This window comes from Zophobas morio, unplaced genomic scaffold (genome assembly GCF_036711695.1).
Source record: "Zophobas morio isolate AGI-343-1 ecotype UQ-CSIRO unplaced genomic scaffold, CSIRO_AGI_Zmor_V1 ptg000021l, whole genome shotgun sequence".
In the NCBI taxonomy this organism is placed as follows: domain Eukaryota; kingdom Metazoa; phylum Arthropoda; class Insecta; order Coleoptera; family Tenebrionidae; genus Zophobas; species Zophobas morio.
This window is the reverse complement of record NW_026972126.1, coordinates 10623330-10638427: the sequence shown is the minus strand read 5'-3', so window position 1 is coordinate 10638427 and position 15098 is coordinate 10623330. Positions and strand designations below refer to the sequence as shown.

Here is a 15098-nt window from a genome sequence, read left to right as displayed (position 1 = left end):
AGTAACGTTTGAAATCAAAATTAGGTACACGATTTAACAGTCAGGTATGACTCTATTGCAGCGGTTCTTGATCCCAGTGTACTAAGTAAACGTTAGTTACTGTATCTGGAATGCCACATCGAATGCTAAGTTGCAATTTCAGCTTACATTAATATTAGATAAGTTTAGGTATTTAAAACGCCAAAATCCGTATTCTGTGCGGGTTCCACATAATGAGTTGTCACGAAGTATTTAATTATGCTAACAAATTTTGCCGTTTTCATTGAAAACAAAGAATGTCGACCTTGTTCTAAAAATCCCTACGTCTGGATAATTCGTGTGTTTTAAGTGTCCATACATTTTTTCAATTGCAACATTGTTCACACAATAATTATTATTGACACTGAGCCCAAAGGTCAGACGAAAAAGCAGGCGGTCATTAAAGCTAATTCGCGTGTAAATTTATTTATTTACTCATTTTCGCAATATTTGCCCGTAGAAAGCTCAAACAAATTCGTTATGATTGTTTATCCGCCGTCTGTGGTTTCTCCAAGTTTTGTAACCCTTCCAAACTCGATGGACCGTAAGCTGAAGTTGATGGAATCCTCTTCATTATGCAAGTCGGACAAAAACCACAAAAAAGCAACTCGGAGCTTTTGTGAAGGATAACGGTAGTTGCGAAGAATGATGCATACAAGTGCCTGAAACCTGCAATCAGCTTACATTTTGCCTTCATCTTGACCCTCCCTGCCCCCACCCCACCCCCCGGGCCGGACCCTTTTCCTCTAGTGCAGCGCCTACGTCTTCCAACATTCGAAAGTTCTATAAATGTGTCACGTAATAATCAGCGCCGCAAACGCGACCTTAAGTCCGGATTCCATTAAGGCCGTCTGTCTGCCCCCCTCCGGCGCTTTTTTGTCTTTTTTCGGTGTCAAAATGCATTCGTGCACCATTCTTTATTGCGGGGAAAGTTCGTACTTCGTACCACGAGCAAGCGAATGATTTGGCGGTTTGTTCTTCGTTTTCTGCAGCAGCGGCAATTAAATTTGGAAATTATTGGCCGGGTGGTGACCCACTTTTAGACGCGACGTGATGGATTTCTTTTCGCTGAAATAAGTAACGACAACACCCTTCTCTCACGGTTTTATTTGCCTCGAATGCTCACAAGAGGACCTAACCTATAATTGTCAATAATAGAAGGAACCGAGTAGGCGCTGATTAACCAAGGCCGCAGGCCCTCCCCTGCGGTCCTGCTTAACCACCCTTCCCATACAAACAACTCCAAAACGAACGATATAAAATTCTCTTTTCCGAATTGTATGAACATTTACTTTACACTAACAACTGAACGAATGGAAAATTTGCTGATATTTTTCAATAGAACGATTCAGTTAAACGAATTTTTGTACGACTAGTCGCTTGATCCCTTATAAACTCGCCCCTAAACTGCTAAATTTTGGGGAAACCATAGTAACAATAATCGCAAGTTGTTAAAAACGCATTTTTGTAGCAGGTGGAGTTTCTTCCTCAGTTGCGAAATACGGATTAATAACCAGTCGTAAAATTTCTTGTAGGCATGATTGCTGTAATGATCCTCCGAAAAAAACAAAAGGTACATGTGGTTAAAGCCAGTGTGGTATGAGTTTTCCAAATGTCCTTAAAACCTCAACATAAGTGTCTAACTTTCATGGTTTCTTAACGACGTGGCCACATATTTTTTTATATATAAAAAAAAACATCTTTAAAAAGTATTTACACTTTTGTAACAAAAAAAAAATGTAATCTATTTTACACAATTTGTATCCATTTGTTTTTTCTCCATTAATAATATTGAAATAACTGTTACGTTAAAAAAATTGAAAACCCGATAATGCAATTTCAAACAACCTAAATAAAATCGATTTATTCAGGAATGTAAACAAGCAACAATAACAATCACGACAAACCTAACTAAAATGCCTTGAAATACTGAAACATATTTTTCTATATTAATTTTGAGCTCCGTAATCTCAATGCCAACTAAGTGGAACCTTGTATGCAACTTTGTAGTACACAATACATTATCGTTATAATTTTTCCAATACTCGTATTGCGAAAGTCGCAAGTCATTCGTACATCTGTCGGAATTACTGATTCTTATTTAATAACACCCAATAGAAATTAAGAAATTTCCTGGCTAACTAAAGTGTAATAAGTGTTATTTCATCATCAAAGTATTTTTTTTAATTTTTTCTGTTACACCTGGTTAAAGAGATTTTATTTACTCGCGGAATATAGTAGTTCAACTTTCTTATTATTATTACCATTATTATTATTAAAAATATGTCAAACTTGGGTTCAATTAGTAAAGCTCCAAAATAATACATATGATTAAAGCAGCGGAAAAAATGTATTATTATCATTATTATTACTATATTACTATTATTATACGTGAGTACAGTTGGCACTGTTAGAAGGTTAATATGTTCCTTATTTCTTAATTATGTTCATGATATCGAACAATCGAGTTTCATGCAGATTATATACATTCCTTTAGTATTTTACAAAGCTTTAGACAAATTATCACCGTATTAGCTAATTTGAAAACCTATTCATATTTTTATTAACGTACATAATATCTTCTAACTTTCCACACTTATCCCTATTGATGACATGAACAAAAAACGAGACCAAAAATTATGTTTAAAGAATCTCAAAAACTTACAAATGGATCTTTTTGACTAATTATAAAATAAGTCTTCATAAGATATTGTTAAATGACTTTTTTCTCGCCCTTGACAATTTTGTCATAATGTAACTAAAGTTGCTCAAATCAATTTTTCACATTTGGACAAGTAAATCAAAAATACGTTGTTATGACGTCGTCGTTTACTTTTGAATTGCGACCCTACAATTGGATAAAACCAGATCAATATTAACTAAACCAAAAATATACAGGTTGATTCGAAAATATCGCACTAAATCAAATCAAATCAAATCAAATCATTTTTAAATTTTTGTAATATTATAAAATGAAGAAAACTGTGGGTGATTTGAATAGTGAAAGCCGAGCCAAGACTAAGTGGTGAATTAAAATATGGTCGAATATTAAAACAAAAGTTACTTTGTCTTCTACATTTGGTCTCAACGATTTTTTAGATTATTTTTTCGTTGTTCAATAAACAGTCTTGAATAACGTGTCATGAGTCATGAGTTAGTGTGACATTTTTTAATCACCCTGTATATCAGTGTAACAACTGATGTAATTGAGAGGTACAGAGGTACAAAACAGAAGTTTATAGAGTCAACAGTTTAAGTCTTGACCGATGTTAATATTTTTGCGAAGTACAAATTCTGGTTCTAATAATTCTAAACATTCTAATAATGAAACAATATTATAGGAGTCCTAAACCTGTACTTCACCCAACACATCAATATTTTTGAGCAACCACTACTTTTTCTTTAGATAAAAATATGCAAGAAAAATGTAAGTGTTGCCACCGTTATGTCATTTTTACTTTTTGGGTTGGCATTCCTTGTTTTGTCCCTGTGGCCTTGAATTCCATTTTCATTGTTGATATCAATTTTATCTTAAAATTTATAATTTTAAATTTCTTAAAATAGTGACAATAAATAAAACAAAAAAAGATGCTCAACAAGGGGTAATTTTGATGACTTTAAAATGTTTCTATGGATAAATTTTTGTTGAATGTCCAATTATCATTTTAAAATTTCTAAAAATAATTTAGTTCTTTGAAATCGGCTGTTTTATATCTAAGTATTTTGAAATGCAACAACATCCAGTTATGGAAATAAAATAAAACCTACATTAATTTACGCATGTTGGTGAATAATTTCGTTAATCCTTTCATTGTGTACTTTATAATTATTATAAGAATCAGAAACTTTTTGGAACACGATTTTTTTTACTAAAATATATTTTTTTATAAATTAAGAAAAAAAAGCCAGGAATAAAATTCAAACTTTTCAAAATATAGGGCGATTAAAAAGTAGCCCACCAATTCTATGACACGTTGTTTTAAGGACTGTTTATTGAGCAAAGAAAAAATAATTTAAAAAATCCTTGAGTCTAAATATAGAAGCCATAGTCCATCTAAGTTTAATTTTTTTTTTAGGTATATTTTGATCATACTTTCATTCATTACTTAATGATGCCTATCTAAAATCGATCAGACTTTCATTATTCAAAATAATTTTGGAAGCATCATGTTTTTATCCATAATTGTATTTATTTTATAACATTACAAAAAACTTAAACATTGTTCAGAATTAATCTGACAACAGTCACCTTTTTTAATCCAACTAAGGAATTTTTAATGATTTTTCTGGAACTTCGACTTAAGAACCGTTGAGTTGGTGAGACATTTTTGAATTAGCCTGTATATGAAATGCTCAATTTAAGAAAAAAAGTTGGAAGCATTTCCGGCGAAACTTAAACTGACCCACCCTCGAGAGGTTTACAAATTTGAATAAAATGATACTTAGTTTTAACATTGTATACTGATCACCCTGTATAAACAATTTAACGTTACTGTTATGTACTCTTCATCAATTAATTTAACAATAACATTAACGATATGTCGTCATGAATTTTGATTTTAACGCCTCCAATAAAAAAAATGTGAATATACTTTAATTAGAATCTTAATGTTTTCATAACCATATACAGGCTGTTTCATCTAAAACTAACTTCTCTTGGTATGACTTTTTATTTATAAGAATAAGTCGCTACTAAAATTTGAAAGATATTTACTATTTATTTAATAAAACACAAGACTAAATATATCGAATTCTGAAGTTTTCAGTTACAATAAAACTATTTATAACTATATTTATTTTAAAAAAAGGCACACACATATAGATTTAATCATCGTTTCTAAAAAAATAAAAAAGCAAAAATGTATTTTATGATGTTTTATAAAGTTTTTATATTTACTTTTACCGACCTAAATAATTTATTAACGACTATTCGGTCAATTGTATCCAAGGCAAGCAAACATTATTTAAAGTTGATTAACAATACTGTGCAAGCATATATAAAAGCAATTTTTATGCCCACTGATTACTAAAAAATTATAATTAATTTCATTTTGTTTGTAGGCCTAATATAGCACTTTTGTTACCGATACCCGAATTAAAATTTTTGATTTAAACAATCTTCTTCTTCTTACGATGGTTATTTCACTTTAATACAATTGTACAGTAAGCACAAATACGGTTAAAAAATATGAAAAGTGTGGTCAAAAAATGTATCCTTTTATGTAGTTTTCTGTCATTACTTACTCTTTCTGTTTAAGTTATAATCGTGTTTTTAAATTCCTTTCCCATAATATGCGACCAATATTCGGAGAAGATAAATATTGCAATAAAAGCCGTTTATGAAATTCGAATACTTTTTAGCGTGAAAGTGCAAGACTGGCCTAAAAATATTCTAAAGTTTTAGCATAAAACGGCTTCATTTTATAAAAATACATAGAATATGAACTGGTATCAAAAATTCTTAAAATTTCAATTGGTCCTTCCATTTAACATTGTTGTAAAGATTATAACTTTTTAATAAGATAACTAGCAAGTCTATAATATCGTGAGTGTTTTTCGTTAATCGTGGTGAATCTTAAATGAATTTTAACATTTTTTGCGCTGTCTGCCTGAATTCCACTGTTGATCTACGTAATTAACCCTGTGACGTTTTCACCGCTCCACCTGCTACATAAACGTAATTAAGAGGATCACTTGAAACTTACAAAAGATCCACAGATGCATAAAATGATAACAAGAATTATGTACAATTTTTTGAGCCATGAAGAGGTGCAGCAACCTGTGCTAATGCAATTCTTCACTTCTCGTCACACAAATCGGACGGTAATCAATAAACTATTTACAATGTATACAGTAATAAAAAAATACAACAATTTCCATACGAACTAAATTGGTTGTTTAAAGTTATCTTTAATAATGTCAAGTGCGATTTTTAGCTGAGGTGCATAGAAAAAATTCTACAAACTACGTTCTTTAAATACCTATATACAGTAGTACAACATTAAAGGCTTTCAATTCACCGACGTGAAGCAAATGAATCTATAATAAGAAGAATAACAACTTCTCACTCTATCGTTGTAATCGTACATCGAAAGCTTTTGACATCTAGATTTTGAGGATGAAATCTACAAGGATGATGCCACTTGGTCCTTAAATCAGCGCAGCCTACAATTACATGGGCACTTCATTCTTCAACATCCGTTATTATCACAAGAGGTCGTCGTTTTTGAGATGGTGCAACTGAGCAAAATACGGCCCGAAACGATCTGCGGTTTTGCAAGAATATAATTGCAGTCGCGAAAAAATGCAGTTAATGCGGCCGAACGAATCCCACTTATTTATTTTGTTTAAGGGCGTTAGTTGGAATATTTGGAAGACGAAAACCTGTTCATCCTTTTATTGAAGTTTAAAGACCTCGGGGTCATCGCGCGGGCTCATTTCTCCCAAAATAAACCGATGACAAACGAAAATCAGCCTCTTCGCAACTTAATCGAACCCTTTATTTGCGTACTCCGCAGACCTAACATCCGCTTCCGTCCTACGGCTCAGCGATATGTCGTTTGGTTTCTTGTCTAAGATATGGAGAGAGTTTCCTAGTCGCATCTGCTCTTCTTGCACCTCGTCTTCGTCGGGCTCCTCGATGGTCCGAGAGTGGGTCTTGTACACGGCAGCGGTGATTTTCGGCTTGTTGTTGTCTTCTTTTAGTCTTTGAGGAGGTTCGTCGTTGATGTAGCCGTTGTAGATGGGGTAGCCGTAGCTACCGTTGTCGTAGCACTGCTGATTTGTGTAGCAGTAGCTGGGGTGCTCGCCTGTCAAACTGCTGTCGGATTGGGAGAGGCCGGTCCTGATTTGGGTTATTAAGGAGTCGGGGGTGTCCCTTGCGGGAGACGTGGTTTCTATGTAGTAGTCATCACATTCTTCCAAAGTCTCGTCGTCACTATATCTGAAAATTGTTAGTAAAAGATGAGAAAGAGGAAAGACAGTTAAATTAGATAGCAAAAGAAAACCCAAAAAACTTTGTTTTTTTCTAATAGAAAATTACAGTAGAAAAGTAGGTTTGCAAACATTACTAATAATGTTGTTCTTTTTAACAGAGGCATTCTCTAAGCCATAAAAATATAAATATAGAACCTGTAGTACCACCGTCTAAAATTATTTAACATCTGCAAGTATGGTTATTTTGAGGGCAGTATACAATTAGTGGCGATTTTTGTACATCAGCTGTACAGTTTCAGAGAATAATGTCATTTATAATCAATAACCATTAATGACTACAGTCTGCAAATCGTAAACCGGCACTTGATGTCAGCGTACCGTTTTAACCAAGACGATGGGCAATGTATCGATAAATCGATCCAGTGGTACAATAATAGCGTCTAAAACCAATATGGAATTATATCGAATTTTCACAATATCAAAAAAAATTTCGATAACTGAACAAATTGTACTTGTCAAATCCAGCTCTTCCGAAAAATTAAAAGAAATGATTTTGCGAATTTTATATAAGCTAAAATAAAAATATGTATCTAATATTTGAGTAAAGGTAAATAAACGGGCTAATCGTTTGTTACAAGTGAGTTTTTCTATTACAAAATTTTGTGTTGATGTCATCCACATTTTTGCAAGGACGCATCTAATCAGTCTGAAATAGTTTGGATAGATGCATTGTAATACTAAGAATAAAAGTATTGTATTATTGTTATTCTTGAACAGTGATTTATAATCAATAAAATAACGAAACAATTTAACCACGTCTGTCGTATGTAATAACAGAGGTGCGACTGAAGACTGAAATGAAAATCATTTATGGTACTCGTTAAGACAAATAGCGATAACACTTATCAACCTGTAGACGTGAGAGTGAAACAGAAACTGAACTAAAAGATGTTTTCTACGAATTGCAATAACCGAATTACAATGCCGACGGTCCAGACTTTTTTATTGCTCTGACTTCCGCTTATTGAATAAAACACTACATTTTATTTTGATTTTCGATGTCGTAATTCACATTTGGTTAACTATAACTTGTCTATATCTAGGGGAGGCTCAACATCCCCTAGCCTCCCCCTAACTACGGCCTGTCTAGGGTTATGAAATATCGGGAAAATATGAAAGTACCAAATTGCCCGATGGACTCCATACTGTACGTCCTTAGGTTATCCTCAATAAGAAAAACAACTTGAAAGTGTTTATATTATATTATATATAGGAAGAATGTCACGTAGAAATTAGATTGATTTGAATGAGTTCGTCCTCTCAAAACAGACGATCAAAACTAAAACTAGTACTAAGCTACAATCGACAAAATGTTCTGAATATTATTATTATAATTCTTATTAAATAAAGAGGTTCGTATTTTCACATTTTCAGGAAAATGGGGTGACTCATTCTTAGTTTGATCAATAAAAAATATGAACGCAATGATGAATCACAAGTAAAAACTCATCATACTTTGCACATTTTCTGGGCACATTTTATGCGGCAAAATTTTGAAATGACGTCATCAATCTTTTGGGGGGAATAAACAGATTTATTTTGATTAACAATTTACCATGGTTACAATGACTTTGGAACGTCTGCAAGATTTCAGACCATTCAGTTTTCCATTTCTTGGTTTATTCAATAAAATAAATTGATTTTTTTTAGACACCCTGTATATGCAAATCTACAAAAACGAATGTAATGATAAATTACAAGTATAGACTGATAATATTTTGCACATTTTAGATAGGATTTATTCGGCAAAATTTTGAGCTGAAGTCATCAATTTTTTGGAGGGGATAAGTAAATATATTGTGATCAAAATTTTATCATGCTTATCATCACTTTAAAACATCTGCAATATTTCAAAGCATTCGGGTTTGCCGATTCGAAATTAAATTGCAAAATGTTTACAATTTTGATTATTTTTCCAAAAACCTGAACATTTCGGGTAAAAACTCAATACTAAATCATAAACTACATGTGTAGGATTATGTTATTTCATACAATTTAAAACCCATTCACTATGTACCTACAATTTTGAAGTGACGTCATCATATTCTTGGTGGGAATGATTAGACGAATTTTGGTTAGCGTTTTACCTTCTACATGATATTCCTAATATAAATACAAAATTTGACAACTATCGGCCCAGTACCTTCTCGGAGTTCATCTGTCTAATAAAAATCGGTACGGCAGACGACAGACAGACAGAAACGGGAGACTTATTTCTTCGTACTCTAGTATGAAAGGTCGAGAAAACGTAAAAGTAGAGGGTCGGCCGACGGAGTCGATTACAATAATGTTCAAACCAAAAAACTTTATAGAGTTCTAGAACATTTGAAAATGAGCTTTTTATTCTGGTGGAATTCAGTTTGAGAGCAAACACAGGAAGACATATATTTCATTGTGAGAGCAAAAATAGAGGAAATTGACTATTGAGAATGTATGGAAAAAGTTCTAGAAGTTTCCACTTAAACAAATATTTACTTAATTTATTTATTAAAATTAGAGAACGTCAACTAATAAAATGTGAATACAGAATTTCGACGAAACCCCAAAATATTCAAAAATCGGAAATGACATGGGAGGACGAGAAGGCATTTGTATGGAAGTGAAAAATGTCGATGAAGGACTCAAAAATTACGTTCGAGAAAATGCAGTAGAAATCGTCTTCAAATATAGTTGAAAAAGGTTTTAGAAGACTCTAGAGACCACAATAGAAAAAGCAGGAAGTTGTCGATAAGGTTTTAAAACATTTTAGTGTGGAAATAGAGGAAATAAGAGAGGCCGTGGCAAATTTCTGTGAACGGCAGAAACATAATGACAAAACAAAAATTGATCAAAGATTATTTAGATGAAACTTCTCTCACCCCTGAAGTACAGTTAGGCAAATTTAGCTTCGAAAAAATATACAGTTTAATCTTGCGAATTTTATTATTTTTTTTATGGTAACCCCATAGTATAGTTAAAATAAAGCTAGGTGCGGATTGTTGAACTACAGGTAAAGGAGCATGCTATGCATATGCTTCAAGTGAGTTATTTCTCAAATTTTCGGGAAAATAGGATGACCCTTTCTTGATTTGGTCAATAAATAAAAAGCTGCAGACCGAGGGATCCCCCGATCTCTCGCCTCCGAAACGGGCGCATTACCGATGAAGCAGCACTGTGGAGGTTCGTATTACATATGTGTCTAAATAACAAGATGGTTTAAACATAGTAGATAAAATTCATTACTTTAACACTTTGTCTGTTTATTTTAAATTAATTATTCTGATTTTGGGTTCAACAAAAATTTTATAGCATGCTTTATCTGCAACTACAATCAATACATGTAAAATTAAATGCTCAGACAGAAGCAAAGTTTCATTTTATTCTGTGCCACCTGCAGAATTTCTTTACAATACAACTTTGCGTTTGAAACTGTTCTAGGACTCTTGCGATTGTTGATTTGCCGGTTTGGCTAAAGTGCTGCAGTAGTTCTTTAAATTTCCCGTACTGTCTATCCGTCAGGTCTAAAATTAAGTAATTAGTGACAAATTAATAAACTGTCAAATTATCATATTTTATGGCGAGGACTATTTTAATAGTTCTATCACAAATCGCGAATTCTTTATTTCTTTTTATTTCAATACCATAAGGTGTTACACAATAAATAAAAAAGGATTTAGATAGAGTTTTTTATTCTATACAATTTTTGTATTTTATGTTCTGCTCTAAAATAAGTGGAGCCAATTTTTTTAAGTTTTTGTTTTTACATGTAAAATTCCCGTGTTCCAAAAACGATTCTACACCCGGTAGATTCGCCCACTGGTAAAAATGTCGTTGACAAACATTTTCAGATCTGAGTAAACAGGGTGTCTCAGATAAAACTCGGGTGACTTATACCTTGAAACTGGATAGAAACATTAAAATGAACTCTATACTTAGACACCATGGTTTTTATCTTGTCTGTCGATTTTTATTAGACAGATAATTTTCGAAACTGCTAGACCGATTGTTGTCAAATTATACAGGCTGACCCAAATAAAACGAAATAGACGGAACCGTAGGCGCTGTACTTGATTATGTGAAAAATACTCGAACAGGCCCATGACAGGAAAGAGGGGTGGCTATCAAGTCAAAAATCTTAAATGGCACTATGTCGGTGGATTGGTTACTGAGAAAAAGTATTATGGAAAATCAATAAAATAGCACCTTTTTTGACTTGCTCGTTGAGAATGTAAACGTAATAAATGTTAAAAATGATATCCATTCACCTCCATACAAACATACGAAACTAGTAACGGTATACGTACTCCTTGAATAAAAAATCTACCTGTTTGAACATTTTTCACATAATAAAGGACAGCGCCTACGGTCTCGTCTGGTTCGTTTTATTTATATGTGTGTATATGTACTTTAGAAATATACTGTAGATAGTAAAACACTAACCAAAATCAATGTGATGAGGTATTTGTCATACCAAATGGGACTTAAATTTCATGATATAACATACTCCTGTATTTGTGGTTTATGGATCAGCCTTTAAGGTTTCCTGGAGGCATCCAAATTTTCGCAAAAAATTGCAGTTATGTAACAGTATTTTGCACAAGGATAGCGCAGTGCTTACAGTCGGTAACTTCGGACTGGTAACGCGAATTTCCTGCGTTCGATTCTCTCATGGTCGTTTTTGTTTCTTTTACACTGTTACTGTTATCATCTATATATGTTTTAATGTGCGGGGCTTATCACAAATAAAATTTCGCAAAAACTAATTTTATAACTTTTCAAATAGGCGGAATTTGTTGGACTTTAGTTCTAGGGTGAAGGAAGTTCTGTCGAAATAACCATTGTTTTAATTTTGAAAAACATTTATGATTAAAATTGGATACTCCGTGACCAGCTCGCAGTCGAGATTTAACTCACCAACTCAACACTACATTGTTAAGTTGAGAAGTTTAAGTTCGAGAAAAATCGCTAAAACATTCGTTGTGTCAGTTTGACGTTCATGTATTACAACAAAATATCGATTTATATAGACAGATCAGAAAACGTAAAAAATTAGCCACTGTTGTCAGATTCTGGCTAAACAATTTTCAAGTTTTTTCTTACATTATAAAATGAAGAATACGACGGATAAAAACAAGATATGTATACCGTATACGGTGAGAGATTGAGTGACAGAAAAGTCACTAAATCTACGCGAAGAAAAGTGTACCATCCGCGCGAAATTTGAAATTTCAAAAACATTCTAATCTTAAGCGCTACAAAAGATAAGTTTTACATTATCTACTAGAACATTCATCTTTATTAGGGTACGTGTCTACTGGAGAGCAACTCTCACGAGAGTTCTGGTTTTGATTTTATACCATCTTTAGTCTTAAAAAACCCTGGGCAAGCGATTCGCTTACCCAGTTGAGGGCAGGCCCGAGCACGGCCTTACGGGCTGATCTTGGAATTATTTTTCGCAAGCGCCCTCTCTAATGGACACGTACCTTAAAGAAGCACTGGAGATGAGAGTCAGAAAAATGGCCTAACCTTAGTAATGGAACTTTCAGTAGTTTTAGATTCGTAACAGAGACAGTGACAGACAGCCGTGAGTGACAGCGTAGGAATTTTAGTGTATTTTATAATGTTAGGTTGCTGCCAACTTACATGTCAACTGTCAAAATATCCCAATCTCTCGCCGGAACCACTATACCTCCAATACTATTTTGAATAATGAAAGTTCGACCGAATAAAAAAACAAAACAAAATAATGAGTCTTAGTTAAAATAAGCTAAAGCATTAACTCATCTGTCAAAAGAACAAAAGTTAATTAGCGTGACTTTTCTTTTTAATGAAAAACTATGGACATCACAGCTCTGATTTGATTAAGAAATATAACCAAAGATACTAAACCTATTCTTTACCTATGTTTTTCCGATATTTTTATATTTTAAAAATTTTAAATTCAAATCATTGGGTGTGGCTAATGGTACATGGCAAGAACTGAATCTTGAAATAAAAATAATCTACAAGGAAGTACTAATTTCTTTATAAAGAGACAGTTAAAGTAGAGTTCGAGAAATAATGAACATTGTCTGTTTCCAAAGATGTTTATTGGGAATCCTCAACCAACCGCTTGCTAATATGGTAAGGGTAATTTACGTCCCTGCCCTTCTCTCGAATTGCTTGTCTGAAAGGAACAAAGTGTCTATGAATCAAACGTGCTTGAATACATTTTGGGTTTTAAAATTCGTTATGTTTAAGACATATTTATTTAGAACAATCAAAACACACGAAAAACTAATTCAATTTATTTGAAAATAAATACTTGTAAAAGATACTCGGTATGAAGAAATAGTACCTGAAATTTGTGTATAAATTTATTTTATAAACATCATAATGATCAAAGACGTCTGATTCTCAAAACCCTCAATCAATCAAAACCTAATCAGTCAAATCCAACACCACTAATTGAATTAGTCTTCTAAATTATAGTAGTTCTCGTCAATCAGATATTCTCTAAGTTTATTTTTAAACTTTTTTAAGTCATATATAATTAGCTCCTGCCGCAGGAGTTAGTCGTACCACGAACTCTGGTAGAAAAAGAGGGTCATAATTGAATTCTGAGGAAGCATTATTGGAAGAATGTTAATGTAATAGAGTTATTAAGTTACGAAGATTAAGTTGTTGTTGAAAAAATAGATGTCAAAAGCTCACCAGATTTACAAGTATATACAAGTAGCCAAATTACTAGACGGATCTTTGTGAACTTTAGAATGTATTTTAAGAATATCGTGTAGATGGTAAAACGGTAATCAAAATTTTGTCTATTCATCCCCACCAAAACATGTTTGCATCAAAATTTTACTAAAATGACTCAATTTTTGACATTGCCCGTTAGAATTATGTGAATTGTGAACAGCTTTTAAGGCTATCGTGGCAAATCGGTAATCAGAATTTATAAAAAAAACTTTTGAAAGGACTAAAGTATTCGTTTTCTTGATACAAGAAGCAAAACATCAATGAAACAACATGCCACGCACGCCTTGAATCATTTCTGTTAAAGAATCACTTAAAATGTAGAACGTGGAAGTGATTAATAACAACAATTGTTGTAATGCACAGCCGTATGACAACGGTAAATATAGTACGACGCTAAACTACTAGTCCGAATATTTCTTTTTAGCAAAATCATCGTCAAATTATGAATCGAAAGTAAAAGTTGCACGCTACATTTCTAGATCCATTGATTCATGTCCATGTGAACCAGCGAATAGTAAAGTTGTGGCTACTACTATACTACGTCAGCTATAACCTTGAGATGTCGCTGAACTTTGTGTGACTAAATCCTCGCAATAACGTCAAATCAGTCAGACCAGACGCTATTGTCAAAGACTACACATATTATGCACATAAAAGAACGTGGAAAATTGTCGAAAGAGGAAATGTCGCGCTATCTTCAAAATAAATATCACCTTAAAGCATATTATTTCGTTTTACGTATTGTTGCTTGTCATTCTATTAGCGCGTTAGTTATTTTAGTTGTATTGTGTTGTAGTTAATTAGTTAAAGATTTTTTTTAAGAAAAATTATTTATTTCAATGACGCTGTGAGTTTATTAAATTCTTTTACTTATATATTAAAGTCACGAATGTTCCTAAGGGTGAAAATTATAATTTCGCAGCGGCAAAAATTTTGACAATGAAATTGTGGACATTCTTGTTAAGCATGTTGTATTTTAATTTAAATATTAATAATTTTTATAGAATATTTTATTTTTAATTATTTTTTACGAGGCGTCACCAAGGCGAGTCACACGCAAATTTGTCTTGATATTCAGATAGCTGTCATCCTTTAGTGTGTCTTTTTGTCATTTTGAACATTCTGACTTGAAATAAAATTCGGTGAAAAAAGTACGTCAATAACGCAATTAGTAATTACTATAAACAGAAGCAAACACATCTTAAATCGTGTGCAAAAATTGATCTTTTAACCTTTTTATAAGCACTATTAAAAAATTTCTCTAAAGACTTCAGAGAGTATTTTCCTCGCGGTCTGAAGCATGACTAATACCCCGTGCATGTCGGACGTTTTGTTTTATACAGATCGCCGAATTCACCAGGAGAAGT

General features: G+C 32.9%; 1 protein-coding gene across 3 annotated transcripts in view; it reads right to left on the bottom strand.

Moving 5' to 3' along the window:
- Positions 1–1365: 1365 nt before the first annotated feature.
- LOC135132600 (uncharacterized) overlaps positions 1366–15098 on the bottom strand; it is an 89038-nt gene continuing 75305 nt past the window's right edge. For all 3 annotated transcript variants that reach the window (XM_064060740.1, XM_064060741.1, XM_064060742.1), the window contains one exon: positions 1366–6961. In XM_064060740.1, coding sequence (XP_063916810.1) covers positions 6505–6961 — 457 coding nt within the window. In that variant the 3' untranslated portion in view covers positions 1366–6504. The remainder of the gene's footprint in view (positions 6962–15098) is intronic.